At 18.6% G+C, this 25,663-nt stretch overlaps 4 protein-coding genes across 4 annotated transcripts; 2 read left to right on the top strand and 2 right to left on the bottom strand.

Moving 5' to 3' along the window:
- Positions 1-306: 306 nt before the first annotated feature.
- Positions 307-1,233, bottom strand: PF3D7_1223800 (citrate/oxoglutarate carrier protein, putative; the record flags this gene model as incomplete). Its single annotated transcript, XM_001350599.1, has 1 exon — positions 307-1,233. The coding sequence occupies one exon, from the start codon at positions 1,231-1,233 to the stop codon at positions 307-309; it is 927 nt and encodes a 308-aa protein (XP_001350635.1).
- A 1,194-nt stretch (positions 1,234-2,427) lies between these two features.
- On the bottom strand, positions 2,428-3,521 carry PF3D7_1223700 (vacuolar iron transporter; the record flags this gene model as incomplete). Its single annotated transcript, XM_001350598.1, has 2 exons — positions 2,428-2,547; positions 2,820-3,521. 2 exons carry the CDS (start codon positions 3,519-3,521, stop codon positions 2,428-2,430), a joined length of 822 nt encoding a protein of 273 aa, XP_001350634.1.
- Positions 3,522-5,009: 1,488 nt separating this feature from the next.
- PF3D7_1223600 (conserved Plasmodium protein, unknown function) lies at positions 5,010-9,870 on the top strand (the record flags this gene model as incomplete). The annotated part of the gene is made up of 2 exons (XM_001350597.1): positions 5,010-5,545; positions 5,724-9,870. The coding sequence occupies 2 exons, from the start codon at positions 5,010-5,012 to the stop codon at positions 9,868-9,870; spliced, it is 4,683 nt and encodes a 1,560-aa protein (XP_001350633.1).
- Positions 9,871-11,531: 1,661 nt separating this feature from the next.
- On the top strand, positions 11,532-25,637 carry PF3D7_1223500 (conserved Plasmodium protein, unknown function; the record flags this gene model as incomplete). The annotated part of the gene is made up of 4 exons (XM_001350596.3): positions 11,532-24,812; positions 24,987-25,101; positions 25,366-25,445; positions 25,596-25,637. The coding sequence occupies 4 exons, from the start codon at positions 11,532-11,534 to the stop codon at positions 25,635-25,637; spliced, it is 13,518 nt and encodes a 4,505-aa protein (XP_001350632.3).
- Between the last annotated feature and the right edge of the window lie 26 nt (positions 25,638-25,663).

The raw sequence follows: 25,663 nt of genomic DNA, 5'->3' as shown, positions 1-25,663 counted from the left end.
AGTCTTAATAAATATATTTATGCACATATATATATATATATATATATATATATTTACAATATAATAGTTTACTTTATTTCAATTTTTATAATAAGTTATTAATTATACATTTTTTTAAACAATATTTTTATACTCAAAAAAAAAAAAAAAAAAAAAGGAAATAAATAAAAAATATATATTCATATATATCCTATATATATATATAGTTGTAAAATGCATGGTATAAATATTTACATTTGCTTATAAGCTATACAATACGAGGTTGTCATATTATAACAATCCATATTGTATTATCTACAAATGCAATTAAAAATATTTATTTAATATTTTTATGCCAGTAACCATAAATAACGTTTGCCATATACAAAGGAAACATCGAGGTATAACACCTTTATAGAGGTATAGAATACCACCTTCTTTATATAAATGAATAAATGACTGAAAAAATGTAAGCTTAATATTTTTATTTGCATTATTCTGCATATAAACCCGAACCACATCAAAAGGGTTATTCCAAACAGAAAGAGCACCTCCAACAATTCCACAAAAAAGTTCTTCACTTGTTGTTAATTCAAGTGATTTAGATTGGCTTGTATTATTATTATTATTATTATTATTGTTATGTTTTATTTTATCTGTTGTAATATCATTTCCAGAAAAAATCATACCTTTTACATTATTTATATCATCATTTTTATTTTTTCTATTTTTTTTTCTTTCCATAACTATATTTCTTATCCATTCAGTAATTCCTTGCCTGCTGGCCCAATTTGTCCCTTGTCTTAAACACATAGCAGTGTTCCCTTTATATAAAGTTGTAATTCCAGTATTTTTAAATATATGTATCAATTTTTCTTTATAATTAATTTTTTTATCAATACTAGCAGTTATGAAAAATGTACAAGGTGTCATAACCAATGATTGACATATACCTCCACATGCTCCACCAATAAAACCACTAGTTGTCTTGTTAATATTCATATCATTACAAACTTTTATTATTTGTTCTTTAGATAATAATAAAACTGCCCCTTTACTACCACTTTCAATTAATTTTGCATAAAAACCAGCATAAAATTGACCTAGCCCTTTATTATATATATTCTTAAAAGATTTAATTGTATTTTCATTTCTGTAAACACACATTCTTGTTTTCCATACTTCCAGGGGCATACCCAAACTAGCTGTTTCTAAACAATGCAAAATAGAACCATTTATTAAATCATTACTCATTTCAAAATTGTTCTGATTTTTTTTTTTTTTTTTTTGTTAAAAGTAGTTTATTACAGTACGGAAAATTATTAATGAAAAAAAAGAGAAACAAAAAAAAAAAAAAAAAAAAAAAAAAAAAAAAGGATACATAAATATATAAATATATATATATATATTGAAAATAATATATTTTTATTATTACAAAACAATATTTAACAACACAAAAAAAATAAAATAAAAAAAAAAAAAAATATTATTATTAGATTATATATATATATATATATATATATATATATAGAAAAATAAATTTATTTTACTTAATTCTATACATTTTTAAACAAATAAAAATAAATATTATATGTTTTTTTTAAATAATCAAGTACAATTCATTTTAGAAAAAAAAAAATATATATATATATATATATATATATATATATATATATATATATATATAATACTTTATATATATTATTATAAACATACCATTTAAGGGTAATAATTTTTACTTTTTAAATATAGAAGTAATTATTTTAAAATAATATAAAAGATATAAATTTTTTTTTTTTTTAATTTATTATTTTGAACTTAGGATAATATTTTTAAATAAATATATATATGTATATATATATATATATTTATTATCTTTTATAAATGATATAATAAAGATGATGTTATGAATTATCAGGTATACTTATTTTTTTTTTCCTTAAAAAAATATAAAAGTTGTATTTAAAAAAAAGAATATATGGACATTTTTCCGTTTACTGTATAAAAATATGAAGAGAATATTACATGTAATTTTAAAGAGTAAACGAAAAAAAAAAAAATAAATAAATAATAATAAAAAAAATATAAAAAAGGGATTCTATGAACAAAATATGTAAAAGGATACATACCATATATAAATATATATATAATATATATATAACCTAAAAATATACGAATAACTAAATAAGTATATTATATCATATAACATAATAATCCTATGGATTTTTCCATAAAAAAAGTGTATTATTAAAAAAATAATGATAAATCGTTTTCTATTTATGGGGAGAAGAAGAAAAAAAAAAAAAAAAATTAAATTCAATATGCATTCAAAGCATAATTATATAATTATAATATATATATAATATATATATATATATATATAATATATACTTTTTTTCTTTTTTTTAAATTCCTTCATATTATTATTACTTCACTTATTTTTATTAATTATTCGGAAATGTTATTTTTAAGTACAACTCCTAATAAGAAAGGTACCATTCCTGCAATCATTCCATTTAATACCATATAAAGGGCACACGTAATAGGCTTTTGATTAGTAAATTGTGACTAAAAAAGGAAACAGAGAAAAACAAAAAACATATAGTAGGGTGGTTTTATATTGTATATTATATGTACGTTTGTTCATATATTTATATTATGATTTGTACATATTGTGTTACCATATATAAAAATATATATATATATATATATATACAATATGTATGTATATGTTCATGTATGTATATGTTCATGTATGTATATGTTCATGTATGTATTTGTTCATGTATGTATTTGTTCATATATGTATTAATATATATATGTATATATAATTTTCGTACCTTGAACAATCCTAGTATAAATAAAGTTGTTAGGGTTGAAATAAAGACAACGAGAAAGGATGTAGTATAATCCGTATATCCAAAAAATACAGTATATGCAACATAGGCGGATAATGGAATTATACCAAAAACAGCAAAACTTAAAAACATAATAATTCCTTTTTTTAAACATTCATTTTTATCTTCATTAGTTACAATTAAACCTAATTCTTCAGACATCATATGTTCAAGAAAAAAATTTTTATTTCTAAAGGTTATTTCAACTAAATTTCTAGCATCTTCACTATCAAATTTATACTTATTCATATAAATATCAATCATTTCTTGTTTTTCTTCAGATGGGCAATTTTCAATTTCCCATTCTTCTCTTTTCTTTTCAGCTAACATAAAATCTCTCTGTGCCGTTGAACTAGTATATTCACTAAATCCCATTGATATGGCATTTGCAAATAAATTTCCTATACCTATAATAATAACTTGGGTAGGAGTAATTTTTGCCCCCACACAACCTGATACTATAGCAAATATAGTAATTATACCATCTAAACTTCCAAATATTATTGTTTTTAAGTTATCCTTATCAAGATTGTGATTTTCACCATGCTTATCTAAGTTGTGATAAAAATCGTGAGCTTCTTTTGAAAGAACTACGTCTTCGTTATAGTAAGCCTTTCTAGCTTCTATCGTTTTTTTACTAACCATGTTTAATCAAAATGAAATATAAAATAAAGGAACAGTTAATATTATAAATAAATAAATATATATATATATATATATATATATATATATATATGTATATGTTTTTTTTTTTTTTTTTTTTTTTTTTTTTTTTTTTAATTAAGATAGATTTGGGTAACTATTATAATATATACACAATTATTATATTTCATATATATATTTCACGTGAAATATATTCTCTTTCATATATAAAATATGCACATTCTTTTTTATTGCAATAAGTATATTAAACACAAATGAGGAAAAATAAAAAATAAAATATATATTAATTAAAGATCTAATGAGAAAATTTGAAACTATAGTAGAATATAATTTTTTATTCCATTGTGATCATTTTCATAAACATAAAAAAAATATATGTAAATAAATAAATATATATATATATATATATATTTTTTTTTTTTTAACAATTACATGACGGATAATATATTAAGTAGTTATATATATAATATATATATTATTATTATTTAACAATTATATAACGGATAATATATTACAGGCGTGTTATATATATATATAATATACATATATTATGTTCGTAAAGGGCTAACCCTATTATTATTTTGATGTGCTCTCATTCTTTTAATAGCATATATTAACAAATAAAAATATAAATAATTTATATATAATATTATATATCCTATTTTCTGTATTAATTTTTAACAAATTTAAATTTGCTTTTATTTTTTTTTTTTTATACTTTAATAATTTTAAAATTATATACATATTTTATAGCTTAAAAATTTTTTCCTTTTTTGTTTTCGAAATACGTAAAAATAAATAATATATGTTATGACTATTTTATTGTTATATAATACTAGCTCTTTTTTAATTCATGCTCCCATTTATAATATATAAAGTTTTCAATTTTTTTTTTTTTATATATAATATATAAATCATTTACCGTATTTAAAAAAATTATGAACCTTATATATATATATATATATATATATATATATATATATATATATTTATATTTATTTATTTATTTATTTATTTATTTTCGTATTCTCTGTTTATGTTAATATATATATATATTTTTTTTTTTTTTGTAAATCTATTAATTGTTTTCATAATATTATAATTTATTTTCCTTTATTTTGTTATTATATATAAACCTTTGTTTTAAGTATATACATATATATATAATATATTATATTTATATGTGAGTACATGTTTAAATAATATGTATCATTAATAAAAATATTATAACAGTATTGTAGAAATGTTCTTACATATAAAAATAGACAAAGGTACATATTTAACCAACGTACCTAGTTATAAGATAAAATAAAATATGATTTTCCTGCTTTTCATTTTTAATATATTAATTTTATTAGTATAATATAAATGAAATAATTGTTATATTCCTAAAAATGTGCAATATTTTTTTTTGTTTTTTTGTTTTTTTGCCCTCAATTCTAATATAATTAAAAATATATATTTATAAATATGGAAGAAATTGAAAATGCTCACTATCAAAATCTCGAAAATTTTAATGATGAAACATCTGAGGATGTAAATGATACTAGTGATGATATAAACAAAAATAATGATGATAATAATAAATATGATGATAATAATGTTAATGTGTTAGATGACAAAAATAAATTAGAGAATGAAGAAGATAATAATAATAACGATAATATGATGATATTTTCTTCAATTCTACGTTATCAAAGATATAAAACCAAGAAAGGTAATATTTATTTTGATTTTAAAAATACAAACTTATCTTTAAATGAAAAAGATATGTTAGTTCAAAGTAGCAATTTTTATCATTTGTTTGATATAAAATCATTACTTTGTCCGCATATATATTTGAATGTTAGTTCACATATTAATATAAATATATCGGATTATAAAAATTATTTGAAAAGAATACTTAATAATGATAATGTATTAGATGATAAAAATGAAAATGTTAAATATAGTTCATGTCAGGAATTTATATTTGAGGCTGTGGAGCAGGCTGAACATATAGAAGTGTAAGTTATACAAAAATGTAGGGTTGTATATATATATATATATATATAATTTATATTTATACATATTATTCTTATTAAAGAAATAAGTACATTATATAAACGCACAGAAATATACATATATATATATATATATATATATATATTTATATTTATATTTATTTATTTATTTAATTTTTAGGTTTACCAAAGTTCAGATAGTGAAAAAACTTTTTTTATTCCTAAATCAAAATGTTGCGGAAAAAATGAAGAATTACATTGACAACATTCCTATTATAAATTCGAACGATTATGTACTAGTTCAGACAAACTTAAAAAATGATTTGTTGCTTGGATATGTAAAGGGTATTAAGTATAATTTATTTTTTGAAATCTTAAACATGAAAAAATGTTTCCATTCATTTTTAAATGAAAATATAGTTATATATGAAATAAATGAAGACAAAGAAGGTTATTTTAAAACTATCGATGGAAAAAAATATTTAAAAGAACAAATAGTATATGAGAAAAAAGATTTACTTAAAAATTTGGATTTCTATTCAATGTATTATTGTGATTATTATTTCTCATCAAATTCGATAATTGAGTTGGAAAAAAAAAATAACAATAATATAAATTGTGTTAATAATAATATAAATAGTGTTAATAATAATATAAATAGTGTTGATAATAATATAAATAATGTTGATAATAATATAAATAGTGTTAATAATAATAATAATATTAGTGATAAAATTACTCACAAGTTTGAATATAACGATTATAACGATATACATCTGTTTTTTTCTTTTAATATATGTATAAAATCTGTAAAGAATAATTTATTTCTTCATATTATTTATAATGATAATAACCTTAAGAATGGAGACGAATATTTGAATGAAACCTTTCCACATTATGAAGAATTAAATTTGTATAATAAACAGTTTGATATAAATAAGATGGATAAAAATTTATTTAAATCAAATACCTTTTTTATAAATAATTTATATTATCATTTAAAGTGTAAATTATTATGTGTATTCAAATTTATAAATATGTCAGATGATGATTTTATGACAGATATACATATATCTCAAATTAAAAAAAGGAGGTATGTAAATGAACAAGATAGTTATATGTTATATACCTTTAATATACATACATTAAGTAATGAAGGTATGGTATATATATTTTTTTGCAATTTATATATATCAAATATGTTTAAGGAAAATAATTTTGAAATACGTGTGCATACATATTTACATTTCCAATTAAATAAACAAAATTCATACAAAAAGTTAAAATTGATTAAATATAGTTCAAAGTTTTTGTATTCACTATGTTTTAAAGAAAAAAGTGATAGCAAAAAAAAAAAAAAAAAAAATGATCATCATGAGAGGGATAGTGATAATAATAATAATGATAGTAATAATAATAATTATTATAATAGTAATAATAATAGTAATTATTGTGGTTCCAATAATATTATTTATGGACATGATGAAAATTTTATTTTCAATAGTTGTGATTTTAACACATTAGATCAAATTAAAAGTGGCAATTATTTAATTAAGGATGAAACAATAAATGAGAATTTTATTTTTGAAGTACGAAATTATAAATACACATTCATCCTTATTTCTTCTAAATGTAATATAATAATAATAACATTGCGGAAAAAAAAAAGAAAAGAAGAGTATAATAAAAAAATGAGTAAATATTCATCATGTAGTTTAAATGAAAATGTTTATATGGAAGGTGTAGAAATTTTGAATTATTGTTCATCCAATAATAAGAATACAAATAATATTATTTGTAATACTATAATAAATAAATACAATTATGAAATAAATAATAATATAAAAAATAAGAATAAGAGTTATATCTTATTTGAAATTGTTTGTTTTTATGAAAACGGAGAAATACAAAAGTATATATATACCTGTTCTTTAAAAAATGGAAATTTTGAATTCTTTCTTAATGTTAAAGAAGATGAAAAAACAAAAAGTATAAATTGTAAAAAATGTTTTTTTAAACCTATTCTTTTTCCTTTTAATGAAGAATTATTAAATAAAACAAAAAGTTCGAATGATCTTGTTTTATATAATATAAAACTGAGTCATTTCAAAAACTTAATTTATATTTATTTTCAAGAAAAAAAAATTGAAGGAATTAGTTTAACTATTAATAATGAATGTCTAATTATTAATTACATTAAGATGGTAAGTAAATTATTAAAAAAAATTTTACAAAATTTGTATAATTCGGATGACATAGATATTGTATATAATTTTCAACATAATACAAAAAATAAATGTAATTATTTAAGTCAGAACGTAAATATTCCTAGTGATAATACTATTTCGAATGTTATTAAAAAAAATGAAATGGATAATAATGACATAAAATATAATTTATTTACACAAAGAGAAGTAAAATCTTCATTTTTTGAATTCAAATATATTCTCTTTGGATTTTATGATTTATTTTTAATGAATCAAAAAAATTATACGGATTTAAATGAAAAGAAAAAAGAAGAATATAAAAAAAAAAATTTTATTAATTGTTTTGATTCACATAGTCATTATAATTTTTTAAATATAATAAAAGAATATATTAATTATGATTATATTATAGATAAATGTTCCTATAATATTTCTAATGATACACAAAAGAAAAAGAAAATTAAATTAAACTTTTATTATTTCCTTTTAATTATACAATATTTTAAAAATACATATACTCAAGAAAAGAAACGTTCTTTTTTTTATATGGTATATAATGAATTATTACAAAGAGATAAATATTTAAAACATTTTTATTATACTTATCATGAAATAGATAGAAAAACGAATATGCATTTAAACCATAATGATAATAATATTGATACAAAGGAGGCAAAAAAAAATGAAGAAACAGAACTTATATTAAAAAATGTGAATTTTTATGATAATTATGAACTTATTAATATAAGAAAATATGATGTCATTTTGTTTTGCTTTTTATTTCATATGTACAATTTTTGTTTGAAACAGAATGGTCTTAGTAACGATGAATTTAATTCACATATAACTTACTTTTTAATTAATAAAAAAATGAAGAAATATAAAAAAAAATATAGATACATTAGCAAAAAGAAAATAGATACAAATGAAAAGAATGATGATAATAATAATATTAATGTGTGTGACAGTAAAAATTACAAAGGAACAAAAAATTTTGATGATACAACAAATAATATATTAAACAAACAAAATGAATCTTTAGATAATTTAAAAAAAAATATGTATTTATCAAAAAATAATTATGATAATCAATTAAGTAGTTATAAAAATACAAAACAAAATAAAACAAATATAAATGAAAAGTATAATAATAACAATATAATAATGAATTATTTAACATGGAAAAAATGTTTATATTATATATACAAAATTAAAAAGTATACTAGGAAAATAGAAACACATGAAGGATTATATATTTCTTCGATGTTATATATTAATATATATTTATGTCAAATATTCTTTATACTTTTAAATATATTAAGAATAAATAATACAAATATATATACAAATATACATTTTGATATAAGAAAAAATAATTTAGATTATTTTTATTTATTAATTTTACTAAATTTTTATAGTCTATTTTATATCTTGATATCAGATCAAAAATATATTTTACACGAGGAAGAAAATGATACCTATATAAGTAAAAATATAGATAACAAAGAACAAATGGCAAATGATAAAAATATAATATCACTTTTGTCTTTTTTTAATAATATTTATGAACAGAATAAAGAGGGAATGTTAAAAAATGACCAAAACAAAAATAATCATAATACAAAAACAGATATATTATATATGTCATCAAGTGGTATGAATATATCAATTAATACCCCTTTTTTGGAAAAATATCTTATTTTAATTTATAATATAATAAAAGATAAAATAAATATTGTCAAAGAAGATAATTATATTATGGAGAAATTATTTTTTAAAATAAATTGTATGATATGTAATAAAGTGTGTGTTACTAATATATATAATAATTATTATATATGTGAAAATAATCATATATTTAATAAATGCATGTTAACCTTTGGATGTATATATAAAAATCATATTATTTTACCAACTATTTATTTATTACATGATATAAATGATAAATTATTTCCTATTAATAATGATCATATTTTATCATACAATTTACAATATGAATTGGATTATATTTATTTCTGCTCTTTTTGTTATAATTTTATAACAACGCAAAATTCTTTTTATAAAAAATTCTTTCTATTTAATCAATGTCCTTTTTGTAATCATGAATTGAATATTTTGTAATGATTCTTTAGTATATTAAATAAATAAATAAATAAATAAATAAATATATATATATATATATATATATATATATATATATATATTTTTTTTAATATATATTTCCCCCATTTTTTTTTGTATATGTCATATATTATTTTTTATTTTTCATTATACATTTATATGTAATGTCTTTTTTTTTTGTTTGGGTATTTAAATAATACCTTGTTTTTATTTTTTTATTTTATTTTAAGACCCAGCTTTTTGTAACTTTCTTTGGACCCAAAAAACTTTCATTTCTCATGTTTAAATATATATATATATATATATATATATATATATATTTATTATAAGATTGAATAATCACATATATAATATAAATGTATAGCTTATATTTATATGTTCATGTAATATTTTAAAATAATATATGTTCTTATGTATTCTTTGTAAATGTATTATTTTAAAAATACTTCAATATGGTAATAATTATATATATATATATATATATATATATATATATATAATAACAATTTATTATGTTACTTTAGTGTGTATTATATATATATATTTTTTTTTTTTTTTTTTTTTTAACCATATAAAAAAAATTATTTATACAAGTTGATAGCAAAATAGGTTTGAATAATATTATATATAAAGAAAAATTTTGTGTTTCCCATTTTGATACTGAGAATATATATATGTTGAAATTATATATTTAATGTTAATTGTACATATTATATATATATATATTACAATATATATGCATATTTTAAATAATATATTATATATATATATATATATATATATATATATATTTATATATATGTATAATACATATTTATATTTCTTTTACATTAGGATACTTCAAATAATACGTTTTATTTTTATTGTACTCACATTGAAATGAATTACTTATATATTTATTATTATAATTAAAATTGTTTTAAATTACTTTTAGATTATACAACATATAAAAGTATATTCTATAAATTATCAAATGCTTTTTGTGAGAAGAGGAAAAAATGATACCATTTTATATATAAAAAAAAAGTACAATTATATATTATTTTATTTTGTAAAATTCTTTTTTTTTTTAATAATTCTTTAATTTTTTTTTATTTTCATTTAATTATGAAACATAAAATATTTATATTATAATATGTATTATACGTTTTTTTTTTTTTTTTTTTTTTTTTTTTGGTATCGTAAATAAATAAGTAAATAAATAAATAAATATATATATATAATATATTTATGTATATTTGTTATTATCTTTCTTTTTAATTTTTTTTTTATTTGGTGACACTTTGTAATATTTTTACAATGGTAGTACCATTTTGAATCTTTGTTTTTGTTTATTCATCAATTCTTTTAAAGTAGTATATATATATATATATATATATATATATATTATATATATATATATTATATTTTATTAATTAATTTATTAATGTATTTATTTATTTGTTTCTTTAAAAAATCAATATATATATATATGTTTCTTTTTTTTTTCTTTTTTTTTTAATATTTGGAAGTTTTAAGGTCTACATATGAATTTTTTGAAACACAGTGATATACATATAATATATTAATATATATATATATATATATGTGTGAATAATTTTTTTTTGTTTTTATTTGTTTTATTTTCTTTATTTTAAAATGCTTGAGTAATATATAACAAAATGGATAATAGAAATAAATGTGTTGAGTGTGGAGGTATTAGTTTCAGAATCGAAGAAGGTCAATATGTTTGTAATGAATGTAATTACGTATGTGAAATCGTTATAGAACAATTTGAGGATAATTTTGATCTTGAATTTGATGAAATCGAAGATGATGAATATGTTGAGAAGGATATATATTATATTATAAAAAAATTATATAAAGATGAACATTTAAGTAATAATATAAAGAAATATGTATTTAAAGAAAATGATGAATTTTTTATAACTTATCAAAATGTGTTAATAAAATTTATTGAAACCCTTATTACAGTACATAAATTTCCTATGTTTATATATGATGAAATAAAAAAAATATGGTTTTATTTATTAGAGAAGAATATAGAAAATATGAATGTTTATGTACCATTTGGAACATTTAGTGATTCTTTAAAATTTGTATATGAAGTTATAACAAATAAAAAAATCATTGATACTTTTCAAAATATTCAAAAAGATCAAAATATATATAAAGAAATAAAAACTGTAATTGAAAAAATGAGTTTAAGTAAAATATCTTACTATTTTGATATACAAAAAGATTATGTTAATCATATAATAAATATGTCCTCTTTCTATCCAAAAAAAAGTGAAATAGGGAGACAGTATAATATAAGGCTATCTAGATTATATAAAAAAACAAGCTTATTAGATAATGATATACAAAATAAAGAAAATTTTCAAAAATTTAATCAACTTATAAAATCTATGAACAAAAATACAAAAACAGATGACAATATTAATAATGTCAACAAAAAAATAAATCCATCATATATACAACAAAATCAGAAGGATACATCTAATTATTTTTTAAATACGATTGATAATGATATAAGTCATATATCACAAAGAAATGAACATTTTTTAAGTTTTAATTCTTTTGATGATCAAAAGGAAGATGATTATGGAAATAATGTAATAACATATGACCATGATATTCAAGAGAATAATAATATAACTACACATAATAATAACAACAATAATAATAACAATAATAATAATAATAACAATAATAATAATAATGTGTATACAACTAATGATATTGCTTATAATAATAATTTATTAAAAGGTGAAAACTATTTTAAATATAATGATAATGACTTAGATTGTGAACGTATATATCATTTTTATTCAAAATATTTTATCAATAAAATTTTATATGCACGTAATTTGTCCAAACCTATTGATAAATATATGACTAGCTACTTTATGAATAGATCTACTAATTATAATGAAGTGCTATGGTTAATCTATGAACACGATTTCTTGTATTACTTTCGAGAAGAGTTAAATAAAAAATGTGATATCCAATTTTTATCATTTTATGATATACTAAAAACATTTAAAGGGGAATATGATTATTTAATATACCAAGCAATTGAAGAAGAAGAAAAAAAAAAAAAAAAAAAAAAAAAGAATAAAAAAAAAAACAATAGTAACCAGAACGATACATTAATACATAATGGTGATCAAGGGGGAAATACAAACCAAGTGGATAATTTCAATTATGATAATAATTATGTTAAATTGAAATGTGAACAAAATGATTATGATAATAATCAAACAGTGAATTATAATAATTCCTTAATGGAAGATAATAATCATCAATATGATCATCATTTGGATAATGAAATAATGAATATAGAAATGAAACAAGAACAAAATAATAATATAAGTAATATCGATGAAGAGATAGAATATAAAGCATTCGATTTAACTGAACATGCAGATTATATTAAAAATATTAGAGAACAGGAATATAAGGATTATATGAATACTGATGAATATGATAAAAGCAATGTGAACCTTGATGTAGAAAAAAATATTGGAAAAAATAAAGGTAATGAAGCACAAAATATTACTTCTCTTGATAATAAAGAAGATGTTTTAAAAAATGTATTAGATAATTATAAAAAGTATATGCAAATAAAAAGAAATATGAGTAATGAAAAAAGGGTAACAAACAATTTTGTACTACCTATAAATTCGTCTTCGGATGTGGAAATAATGAAAAATCTAAATGTATCAGATATTTCTAGTTTAAATTTAAATGATAAAGCATCTCAAGATATGGTACAAATGTTTTTGGAAAATGTAAATGGTATGGATGATAGTATGAATGGTGATAATATAAATCATGGTGATGATATAAATCATGGTGATGATATAAATCATGGTGATGATATAAGCCATGTTGATAATATAAGCCATGTTGATAATATAAGCCATGTTGATAATATAAGCCATGTTGATAATATAAGCCATGTTGGTAATATAAGCTATGTTGACAATACAAATCATCATAACAATATAAATCATGATAACAATACAAATCATGATAACAATATAAATCATGGTGATATAAATATTAATGATTCTTTGTGTGTTGAATATAATTCGGAATACAAAAAGGAATATAATATTGAACACAATGCAGATTATTTTGAACTAAACAATTTAACTTATAATGAACATATATTAAGCGAAAAAGATATGGATAATTATGAAAAATTACCCAACAGACATATTGAAGAAGAGATACATATATATACTCATAATATAAAGAATAAGAAGAAGTCTATATTGAATAAAATACATTTTGATAATAATATATATAAAAAATTAGAATATGTAAATAAATTAAAAACATTGAAAAAGTGGAAAATTGAGAAAGATTATTATTATAATGGATTAAAAATTAAAAAGGAGAAATTTACAAGAATTAGTAAATTTGTTGAAGAATGTATGAGATTAGAAAAACCCCAAGATGATCCTTTTTTCACATCACCTTATAAAGAAAATATATATATAGAAAATAAATATTTAATGGATTCATTTATATTTGATAATATTTATAAAAAAGTATTATATATATCAGATAAAAAACGATATCGAACGTTAACCATTAAACATATATATAAAGAATATATAAATTATTTTTTACCACGTTATAAATCATTGTTAATTGATTATGAGAATTACAAATTTTGTTATAATTTTTCATTCGATTTATTATTTTATATACTTTTTTATTGTTTTAAAAGATTACATATATATTGTTTGCCACATCATATTAAAAATTATATTAATTCGGATAATTTTGGTTTATATAAAATTTTTTATAATATATCTGAATCATTTTTCAAGCAATTTAAAGATAATGGGGTGATTTCGTTTCCTTTAAGAAATCCACATTTTTCAGAGATAAAAAAGTTTTATTTTATTAGAAATTTAAAGCATGGCACACCTTTCATATGTATTCATAATTATGAACATATTAATAAATATTACATAGAAGAAAAAATGGATAAAATATATGATGATGAAGACGACAATTATAATGATGAAAATAATGATAATTATAATGATAATTATAATGATATATATAATGATAATAATAATATTTATGGTGAAGTAAGAAAAAAAGATATTTTATATGAAGTTAAATTTTCCAGAAAAATAAAACATGTACCCTTTACAATTAAGACGATTAATTCTATGTTAAATAAAGAATCAATGAAGTATTTAGAAAACTTTAATGCGACATTAGTAAATAATTTATATGGATTAATAAATGATTTAATATATAAATTTCACCTTCCAATTACAATTCAAATGTATGCTATAAAATTTTTGAATGTTGTCTTATTTAAATATCGTTTTTCTAAATTTCTTCTTAATGTATATACTAATAAATATGATGATATGCATATAGAATTTAATAATTTTTATAATTATGAGAAAGTTTATAAAGATTGTTTTAAATGTTTTGGTGCAAAATATAAGGCGATGTCATTAATTAGTCATATAAATAAATATATTTTATTTTTAATGAAAAAAGAATATTATATTAAAAAATTTTATATTATAAATAAAGAATATTTTATGTCAGATAATATAACTGTTAATTATAAAATATATAATAAAATTAATTATTTTTATAAACAGAAATTTTATTATACATTTTATAATATTTCTTCATCTATTTGTTTCTCAAGAAATAATTTTTATAATTTAGCAACAGGATGTGTCCTAATGGCATGTAAACTATATTATCCTATGTTTACAAATGATTTCTTTTGTTATGAAAATATGTTTGTTAAAAATATTTTTGAAAGTTTCCATTTGAATAACCATTATTCATGTCATCTTCAAAATGGCACAAATATGTTTAATGCACATTTTAAGGAACCACACACGTTTTCTTTTTCATCAAAAAATAAAAAGAAAAAAAAAGGAATTGAAAAAAATAATAAGGAAGCAAAGGGGATTAAGAAAAAGAAAAATACTCCTATTACTAAAAATATTGATCTATCAAAACGTATATATGATAGTGATCATATTGTGAAAAAAAAAATAAAAAAATTGATAAAAAGGAAAAAAAAAGAAAAATCAAAAAATACAAATATGAAGACAATAGTAAAAAGGAAAATATCATATATAATAGATGAGGATAAACATGTGCAAAAACGCTTCAAAATATCAAATCTAAATGATGCAGATAATAATATCTATGATAAGAATGTACTTGTTAATCAAAATATAACCCATGGAAATCATATATATGATCAATTGAATAATACTAGTATGGTCCAAAATATAAATTATTCATATGATCTTGAAAATATGAATGAGGGAGAAGTACAAAATGTAGAAGATTATAATAATGATATATTAAATGTTGCTGATGAAGTTAAAAATACAAATATGTATGATTATTATGAAGATATGTTAAAAGAAGCTACAGAAGATAATAAATTATTAAAATATATAAATAAAAATGCAAAATATTATGATGAAAATTTATTGGAGGACTTTTTATTTAACGATTCATGTGATAATAACATATGTGAAACCTTAATATGTTTTGATGTCTATAAAGAAAATATAAAAGGGATATCAGAAAAACAAAAAAAAAATAAGAATAAAATATGGGATAATAACATACCTAAAATTTCTCATATATATTTTGAATCATCAAAAGAAAAGTATACTTATTATTTTGTTCCAATTCCTGGTATTTTCAATTTATTTTCTCATTACAAAAAATATTCCTGCCTTGATTTTTTGAAAAACGATTTTGAGAGATATCGGAATAATGGATGCATGTCATCAAATAAAAATGAAGAGGAGCTTTTTGAAAATTTGATATATCACAAGGGAGATATAAAGAAAATTTATAATGAAAATGTAGAAAATATTGAAGATAAAGAAAATAATGATGATAAAGAAAATAATAAAGGAAAAAAAATTAATAAGGAGAAAAAAAAAATCCTCGAATCGATAAAAAGAATAAGAGCCATTTTATCTCCTTCTATATTAAACGATGACAAATTTAAAATAAAAAGGAAGTTTATACATATTAAATCAAATGAATATTGTTGTATGGATTTATTACATAATACCAGAGACATAGATACTAATAAAAATGTTGATATGAAGAAATATAAATGTATAAATGAACTTAAAAATATTATGAAAATAAATTATTATATATCTTGTTATCCTCATCATTTAAATTATTTTAACTGGAATTTGAATTATTTGTCCTTATGTAATATAATTCATAGAGTTAAAGAGGAAGGTGATTCATTTGGTTTGGAAAATTATTTTTGGTCTAATTCAAATGTAAAGAATAAAGAACAGAAGAATATAACAGGGAATATGTATAGTAATGTATTTTTTGATAATATGGAAAGATATAAATCTAAATATATACTAAGACATTTATATGAAAGAGATAATATTTATAATTATAAAACAAATAATGGTTTAAATGAAGAAGAAACTATTTTAACAAGTAAAGAAAATGATGTATTATTATACAATGATAATACAAATAATAATAAAGGAAGAACATTACATAAAAATGACAATATTTTAGAAAAGCAGAAAATATTATATAAAAAAATGTTTATGAATTTTGATTATAATATTTTTAACGAATTTTTAAATATAAATGAGGATTATCATGAAGGTAAAGAATATTATAAATTTCTAAACAATAATAATAATAATAATTATTATAATAATAAATATAATAATAATAATAATAATAATAATAAATATAATAATAAATATTTTAATAATAATATTTTAGAAGATAGTGAAAATGAAGAAATTTATGAAAAGCATGAATCCACAAAAATTAAATTAATACATTTAATTTATTCAAAAAGATACGAAAAGGAATATTTTACATTTATTTTCTATGAATATAATATGTTAATTCAATGTTTTTATCATTATGAAAGTTTAATAGATATGCTAAAATCATTGATAAGTTATACTTGGAATATATATCAAATATTATTTTTATATTACCAATTAAAATATGATATACATATTTATATAAAATGTATGAAACAATTATTAAATATGTTCGAATATTTTTTTGTTATTACAAATAAGAAAGATCATATAGATTCAAGACATTTTTCTTGTTTTTATCGAAATAAATATATAAAGAAAAAAAAAAAGGTTATATATAAAATCAAAATTTTCAATTTTATGTTGCAAATGTTTATTACTGTATATGGAGCAAAATATAAATCATATAGTAGTTATACTGAAGCATGTAAATGTATGTTTTATGAAGATACCGTAATTTTTTATCGTGCAAAGGATTTCAATATTCATTCTATTAAAAATATGAATGAAATACATTCTCATTTAAAATATATTATCAAGTTTGGATATAATTATTTAAAAGAAGTATTAGAAAATATTTTCCATATAAATAATATACAAACAAAAATAAATATAAAAATGAATGATTTATTTAATACTATTGTTAATATAATTAAAATGTCTTATCATCAAAATGATTATATACATAGTTATATATTCTCATATAGAAAAAATATGATGTTCCACATTGTTGTATTGAATGTTTCTTTTTTTCTTATCAATTTTGAAAGTACTTTAAAATTAATTCAAAATAAATATTACAGTTATCTAGATAATTATTTAAAAAAATTTTACAATATGGATGAAAACAATGTGTCTAATAATGTAATGGTTATATGTGTTAAGAGAAATACCAAAATATATGATGAAAGGAATATGAATGTCAATATAAATCAAAGAATAAATGGATATACACATATAAATACAATACATAATAATATTAATCTTTATGAGGATAATATATTCTCTTTCCTTACATCCTATATACATATCCTTTTTCATTTAAATAAAACACAAACTATTGAACCATACCTATTTAATTATTTAAAGAATTCAACTAATATTCTAATGAAAAAAAAAAAAATTCAATACTTTTTATATGAAAAAAAAGATAATATTATTGAAGATTTTATAAATCACGTTTCTAAAAATAATTATGAATTTACTGATAATACGACAATTTGTAAATTATTAAATTGTGATCGTATAATAAATATGAAAAAAAAAAATATACTGAAAGATACATGTACAACCAACCAATTCTGCAGTATACATAATTTAAGCATAAATAAGTATACATATAATATATCACCAAATTTAATTATACATTTTATAGTCCATTTTTTCAAACATTATACGATATTTAAAAATGTAATAAAGAATTCAAACAGTTTATTTCTTTTATATTATTGGAAATGGATAACACATATGATTCATAAATGTTCTGATTATGTAAATACCGTTTTTATAAATTATAATTTAGCAAAGGGTATATATAAAGAATTTTATAAATATTCATTAAAAAATAGAAAAGGGAACAACAAATGTTATTCTATCAAAGGGGAAGAAAAAAAAAAAAAAAAAAATAAAAAAAAAAAAAATAAAATCAAAATTGTTAATTATTATGAATTTTTTAGAAACATATTAAGTATGGAGAATAGTATGTTCGAATATAAGAATAAAATGGGTATATGTAAAGAGGATCAGAAAAAAAATGAAAATACACAAAGAAATGTACATTTTATTGAAAAAGAAGGAAGAAATAAATGTTATTATAGAAACATACCTAACAAATCCTCATTTTATCATTTCCTTGTGAAGCTACACAATTTATTTTATAGTTATAAACAAAAATATAAAATAAATATATTTGATATATATAAATATTTTATGAAATGGATAAAAAATACAAAAGATATAATAAACACTAATGAATTCGATATTAATAAAATGATTATCTTTAATTTGTATGATGAAATATTTATGAAAAGGAAAGATGTCATATTGTATAATGAAGCACATAGGCATGAACAACAATCTGGATATATAAAAAAAAAGAAAGTTAAAAAATATAAAAATAATGGAACATATTTTAAATCATTTTTATATTCCTTAATGATAGATAATGTAGTGAAACAAAATAATCAGTTTTTTTTGATAAAGAATGTAAATAATATATTTGATAAAGTGGACAAAAATATACCTGATCTATATCTAAAGGGACAGAATGATAATATAAAGAAAAAATCAAACAGGGGAAGAAAAAGAAAAAAAATAAATTACGATAATTATATAAATAATAATAGTAATAATAATAGTAATAATAAAAAAAAAGAACATTATGCAAGAAGAATATATTCAAAGTCACAAGGGAAGGGAGAAATGAATATGCCAATAACCAAAGTGAACATAGTTAATAGAAGATATAAAAAAAAAAATATATACGGATATAATATATTAAGATATAATAAAAGAAACATAATTAAAGATATTGAAAAGAAGAATGATCATATAGATACAAACATGTTGAATTACAATATTACGTATAATGAAAATCAAATTATTGATTTAGTACTAAAAAAAAAAAAAAAATTAAAGAGTATTCTATATTTCATGGAACCATTAGAATGTGTAAATATATATGAAAGCGTAAAGTTTTATGCAAATTTACATAGTCTTTTTTCATGTATACCTTTTAATTATAGAATATATAAATATATTTTAAAAAAAACGTCAAAAGAAAACAAATCAAAGGATTCTATAATAAAACAAAAAATGAATATTGAAAAAAAGAAAGCAAATAATCCATCGTATAATAATATAAGAAATGATTCTATTACAAATAATGAGTATAGAAATGTTGATGTTCTTTTTCCTTATGAAGAACAAAATATAAATAATATGAATGATGATATAAAATATCGTAATAATAATAATAATAATAATAATAATGGTCATATTAATGATCGTATTAATGATCGTATTTATGATGAATATATTTATTTATCTACAGATGAAGATTCTTACAAAAGTGATACTATATATTCACTTAAATTAAAACATTTAAAAAGTTATAATCGTTTCAAAAAAAATATGAAACAAAACATAAATGATTTATATATAGCAACTAAAGAAGAACCATATTGTCTTTTAAACAAATGTACGTCTTCTATAAAATCAATTAATAATAATATCCCCTTATTTCATGATACTTATAAATTATATATAGATATTTATCTTAAAGGACATATATCCATTCATAATAATATGAATAATTATTTGTCTAAATGTTCAAATTATAATATGTTTGAATGGAATAACAATTTAGATATTTATGATCCCTTTTTATTTAGTAACAATATGTGTTATAATTTCGGAGTGCATAATAAGGAAAAGAATAAAGCAAAAAAAAAGAAATATAATAAAAAATATATTAAGACGAATCATGATATAGATAATAAAAATATATGTGGATTAAATAATAATACTTTTTATAAGTATTCAGAACAAAATGAAAATAGCAATATATCATTTAATATTACACATAAAAGAAAAAAAATGTCAGATCTGCATATCTGTATATATAATGACTCTTCCTATTTTAATATTAATAATATGAGTATAAAATCAGAAATACATAAAACCGATAAATATGAAGAATATTATTTAAATTATAATTTGAATAGAAACGCACATTTTGAATTTCATTCAAGTATTAATAGTTTTTTATTAAGACTGAAAAATGAATATATAAAGAGAAAGAATAAAAATTTGTATAATTTAATAAAGAAAAAGAATCATATATATAAAATTGAATATATTCAAAATGTTATATATACAAATAAATATACTTATTTTATTTTTTCGTGTTTTGTATATCCAGTTATACAAATTATAAGAGTCATTTATTTATTTTCATTAAAATATTTTCCTACGTTATTTCTTAAAACAATTAATTATTTAAATTATATTAAAGTGGATGAAAATCTTGTGCAATTTTTATATGCAGATGATTTTGAAGTCTTAGATTCCTTATTTCATAAATATTCCTTATCCAAATATTTTGGATCAATGTTTCATATTTTAAGATTTCAAGGATATCATATAAATCCTTTTTCCTTTTTAGGAAGCATATGTTATATTAAAGAAATAAAAATCATTTGTCATTTTTTTAAAATATATACATTACATGCTATCAACACCTTGCACAATGTCATATCTTTAGATAATCCAAGAAATGAAATAGAAATTTTCAACCTAGAAAAATGTATAAATAAAGAAAATGATTATATTAAAGATGATACATATATATGTAATCAAAATGATAAAAATAACGCATCTACAGAATATAATTCAGAAAAAGCAAAACACCCAAAAAAAAATTGTATATTAATAAAAAAATATAAAAAAATGTCATCTCAATGGGATCTGCATAATATATTTAATAATAATGTGTTAGTTGTAAATTTTGGGGATGAAAAAAATAATAATATAGAAAATAAAAAAATAGCTAATTTTTTTAATAGTGATAATAGTTGTATGATTCAAAAGGAGGCACAGAATTATAAAAACAAAAATAATTTTAACAAAAAAGATAGACCAAAAGAAAAAAATAATAAAAATAATAAAAAGAAAAAAAGAAATAATAAAAATCATGATAATAATAATGATGATGACAATAATAATGATGATGACAATAATAATAATGATGACAATAATAATAATAACACAAATGTTCATATGGATGAAAGTTTAAATGCCTTTTTTGATGAAAATATCGATTATTTTATAGATGTAAATACAAACCATCATATGCAAAACAATCGTAATAATGATACACGCGATGATGTTTTGAATAAACATTTAAGAATAATTAATAAATTTGAAGAGAACATAAAAAAGTGTGAGAATTCTGATATAATCAATATCAATAATTTTTTTAAGGATATATATAAAGATAGAAAAAAGAATATTAAAAATACTTCAAAACATGTATTTAATGATGAGAATTATGAATTGGGAAAAGAAATAAGAATACCGAGAATATTTAGTTATGCAAAATTGTGTAATACTTCTTTTGTTCCTTTTGGTGAAAAAAAGAAGAAAAATGAAGGAAATAAAAAGCACATGAAGTCACATTATATGAATAATATATTGGGGAAATCTTATCATAAAGATAGTTATTTAGAACAACATCAATATCTTATGGCAAATAATGAAACAGATGGGTTTATTGTGTTACAAAACTTAAAAGAAAAAATGAATAACATAGCTAATGAAAAAGAAAATGAAAAGAACAAAAAAAATAACAATAACAATAAATCCATTTACAATGATCAAATTAGTATAAATGATAACCAAATAGATAATTCTAATAATTATATGATAGAAGAAAGGTGTAACAATCAAGATGTGCATTTACCAGGAGAATTTATTGAGAGTGGGTCTATAATAAATAGCAACACCTGTAGTAACGATAAAAATGTGTATAGTGTTGATAACACAAGTATTAACCTGAGTAGGGTAAATTTAAGTTTTTCGGAAAGTAATATTGGTGTTTTTGAATCTGAACAGGGGAAAATAAGTAAAAATAATAATTATGGTGATAATAACATTTATGGTGATAATAATTCTTGTGGTAACAAGTTTAATGGTAAAGGTCTTGGGAAAAATAAACGTGAAAAAATAGATATGTTGTATTATAAATGTTTTAAGGAAAATGCCCATGAAGAAAAAATAAAATACTTTTCAAAACCATCCGAAACAATAAATTTATATAATATTATCACGAAATTTTTAAACGAAAAAATAATGTTACATAGTGATTCGATAACATATGAAAAATATCGTAAAAAAAATTCAGTAGAATTTAACCATATTGTATATAGAGAATTTACGTTGCATACAAATTATTATTCGGAAGCTTATAATAAAAATGTTTTAAATGAATTTATATATATTTTTTATAGTAATAATTTTAGAAATAATTATTTACAAAAAGGCCATGATGATAAAGAGAAGAAAAAAAATGTAATAAAAATGAAGGAAACAGAAAAGAAAAAAAATAAAGTTGATGATGACAATAATATTAGTGATATGAAAAATAATAAGGAAAATATAAAATCATCATATATAATGAATGAAAATGACGAATTAGAACAAAATCATTTATTATTTAATTTACCAGATGTGGAAGAGGAAACTATTATGTTTCAAGATAAAAGTGAGATATCTAGCCAATATAATGAAATAATGAATATACAAGAACCTATAATAAATACCCCATCTTATCACGATAATTCTATACACAATGATGCATCTTTATTAGATAATGTTAATGATATGGAACAATCATATATTTCATCGGATTATTACGACAGTAGTGATATAAGTGATGACGAAACAAATGATGATGGATATATAAATTGTTCGTTTTATTTACACAAACCAGTATATATTTTTGATGAAGAAAAGGATAAAGAAGAGATGGAACAAAAAATGAAAAATTCTAATATGAAGACAAGTCGTAAGAGGAATATGTTTTATTACCCAAGAACAAATGAGGAACATAATATGAATTGTAATAACTCTTACATTATAAAAAATAATAAAAAAAAAACTTACAATTATTCAAAAAATCATTTTAAAAAACTTAAAAGTGTATTTAAAAAGTTAATAAAAAAAATAGAATGTGATATGAATATCAAAAAAAGATGCTACAAATTATATGACAAAAATCATAAATTCTTAAGGAGAGATTATAAGTGTACAAAACATAAAAATGAATGGGTAAAATTTATGAACCAGTATGTAAATAAAAAAGAAAATACAAATGATTTATTCAAAGGTGATAATGTCCTTATTAATAGTGTATACAATCAAATATATACATATGATAATGAGGTAAAAAATATTATAAGAATATATAAGAAGCAAAAAATGTTCCTAAAAAATATGAAACAAAAATCTTTTTCTAACAAATATAAAAATGAATATCCATGGATTGGTGATAATATTTTTATCTCACCAAACAATATTAATAAGTTTATTTTGGTAATACAAAAATAAATGTATATATATATATATATATATAGATATATTTGGAATAACATGTTTACATATTTACATTTTATGGTTCTGTTATATATATATATATATATATATATATATGTAAGGGAATATTATTTATATGTCTTCTTTTTTTCTTCTTATATTTTCATTTTATAGGGAGGATATATCTCAGTTTTATCTCACCAAAATATGTCTTATTTAAAAAATTTTAATTATCACTCAGCAAGTGCTGACATTCCCTTAAATTTTTTAAGCCGTTCAAAGCATTTTGGTAAAAAGAAAAATAAAAAACCCAAAAAAAACAAAAAATATAAAATTCAAAATTTATTAAAACTTCAATAAAATGACAATAAAATGTTAATAAGTTTTCAACAATTTGATATAAAAATATATAGTTAATTATTTATAAAAAAAAAAAAAAATATATAAATAAATAATAAAAAATAAAAAAATAAAAATAAAAAATAAAATGAACATATACATGTATATATATTTATATATATATATATATATATATATATGTTTTACTTTATAGATTCATTGAGTGTCATGTTGTGTTTGCTGATAAAAGTTTTTGGTTTGTATTTGGATTGCTCATCGTATGATTTAATATTGGTAATATAAATTAAATATATATTCATTTTGTAGTTATTATATTAAAAATCATCTTATTGTTAACATAAAGTATATATGTAAATATTCATAAATGTAATTAAAAATAATACATTTTTTATTTTATTTTATTTTTTTTTTATAATTTCGTAGGCATGTAAAGAAATTGAAAAATTGCTCAAAGTATTAGTGTAACTTTTTTTTTTTTTTTTTTTTTTTTT

This window comes from Plasmodium falciparum (assembly GCF_000002765.6).
Source record: "Plasmodium falciparum 3D7 genome assembly, chromosome: 12".
NCBI classification, from domain to species: Eukaryota; Apicomplexa; class Aconoidasida; order Haemosporida; family Plasmodiidae; genus Plasmodium; species Plasmodium falciparum.
This window is presented reverse-complemented; position numbering and strand designations above follow the sequence as displayed.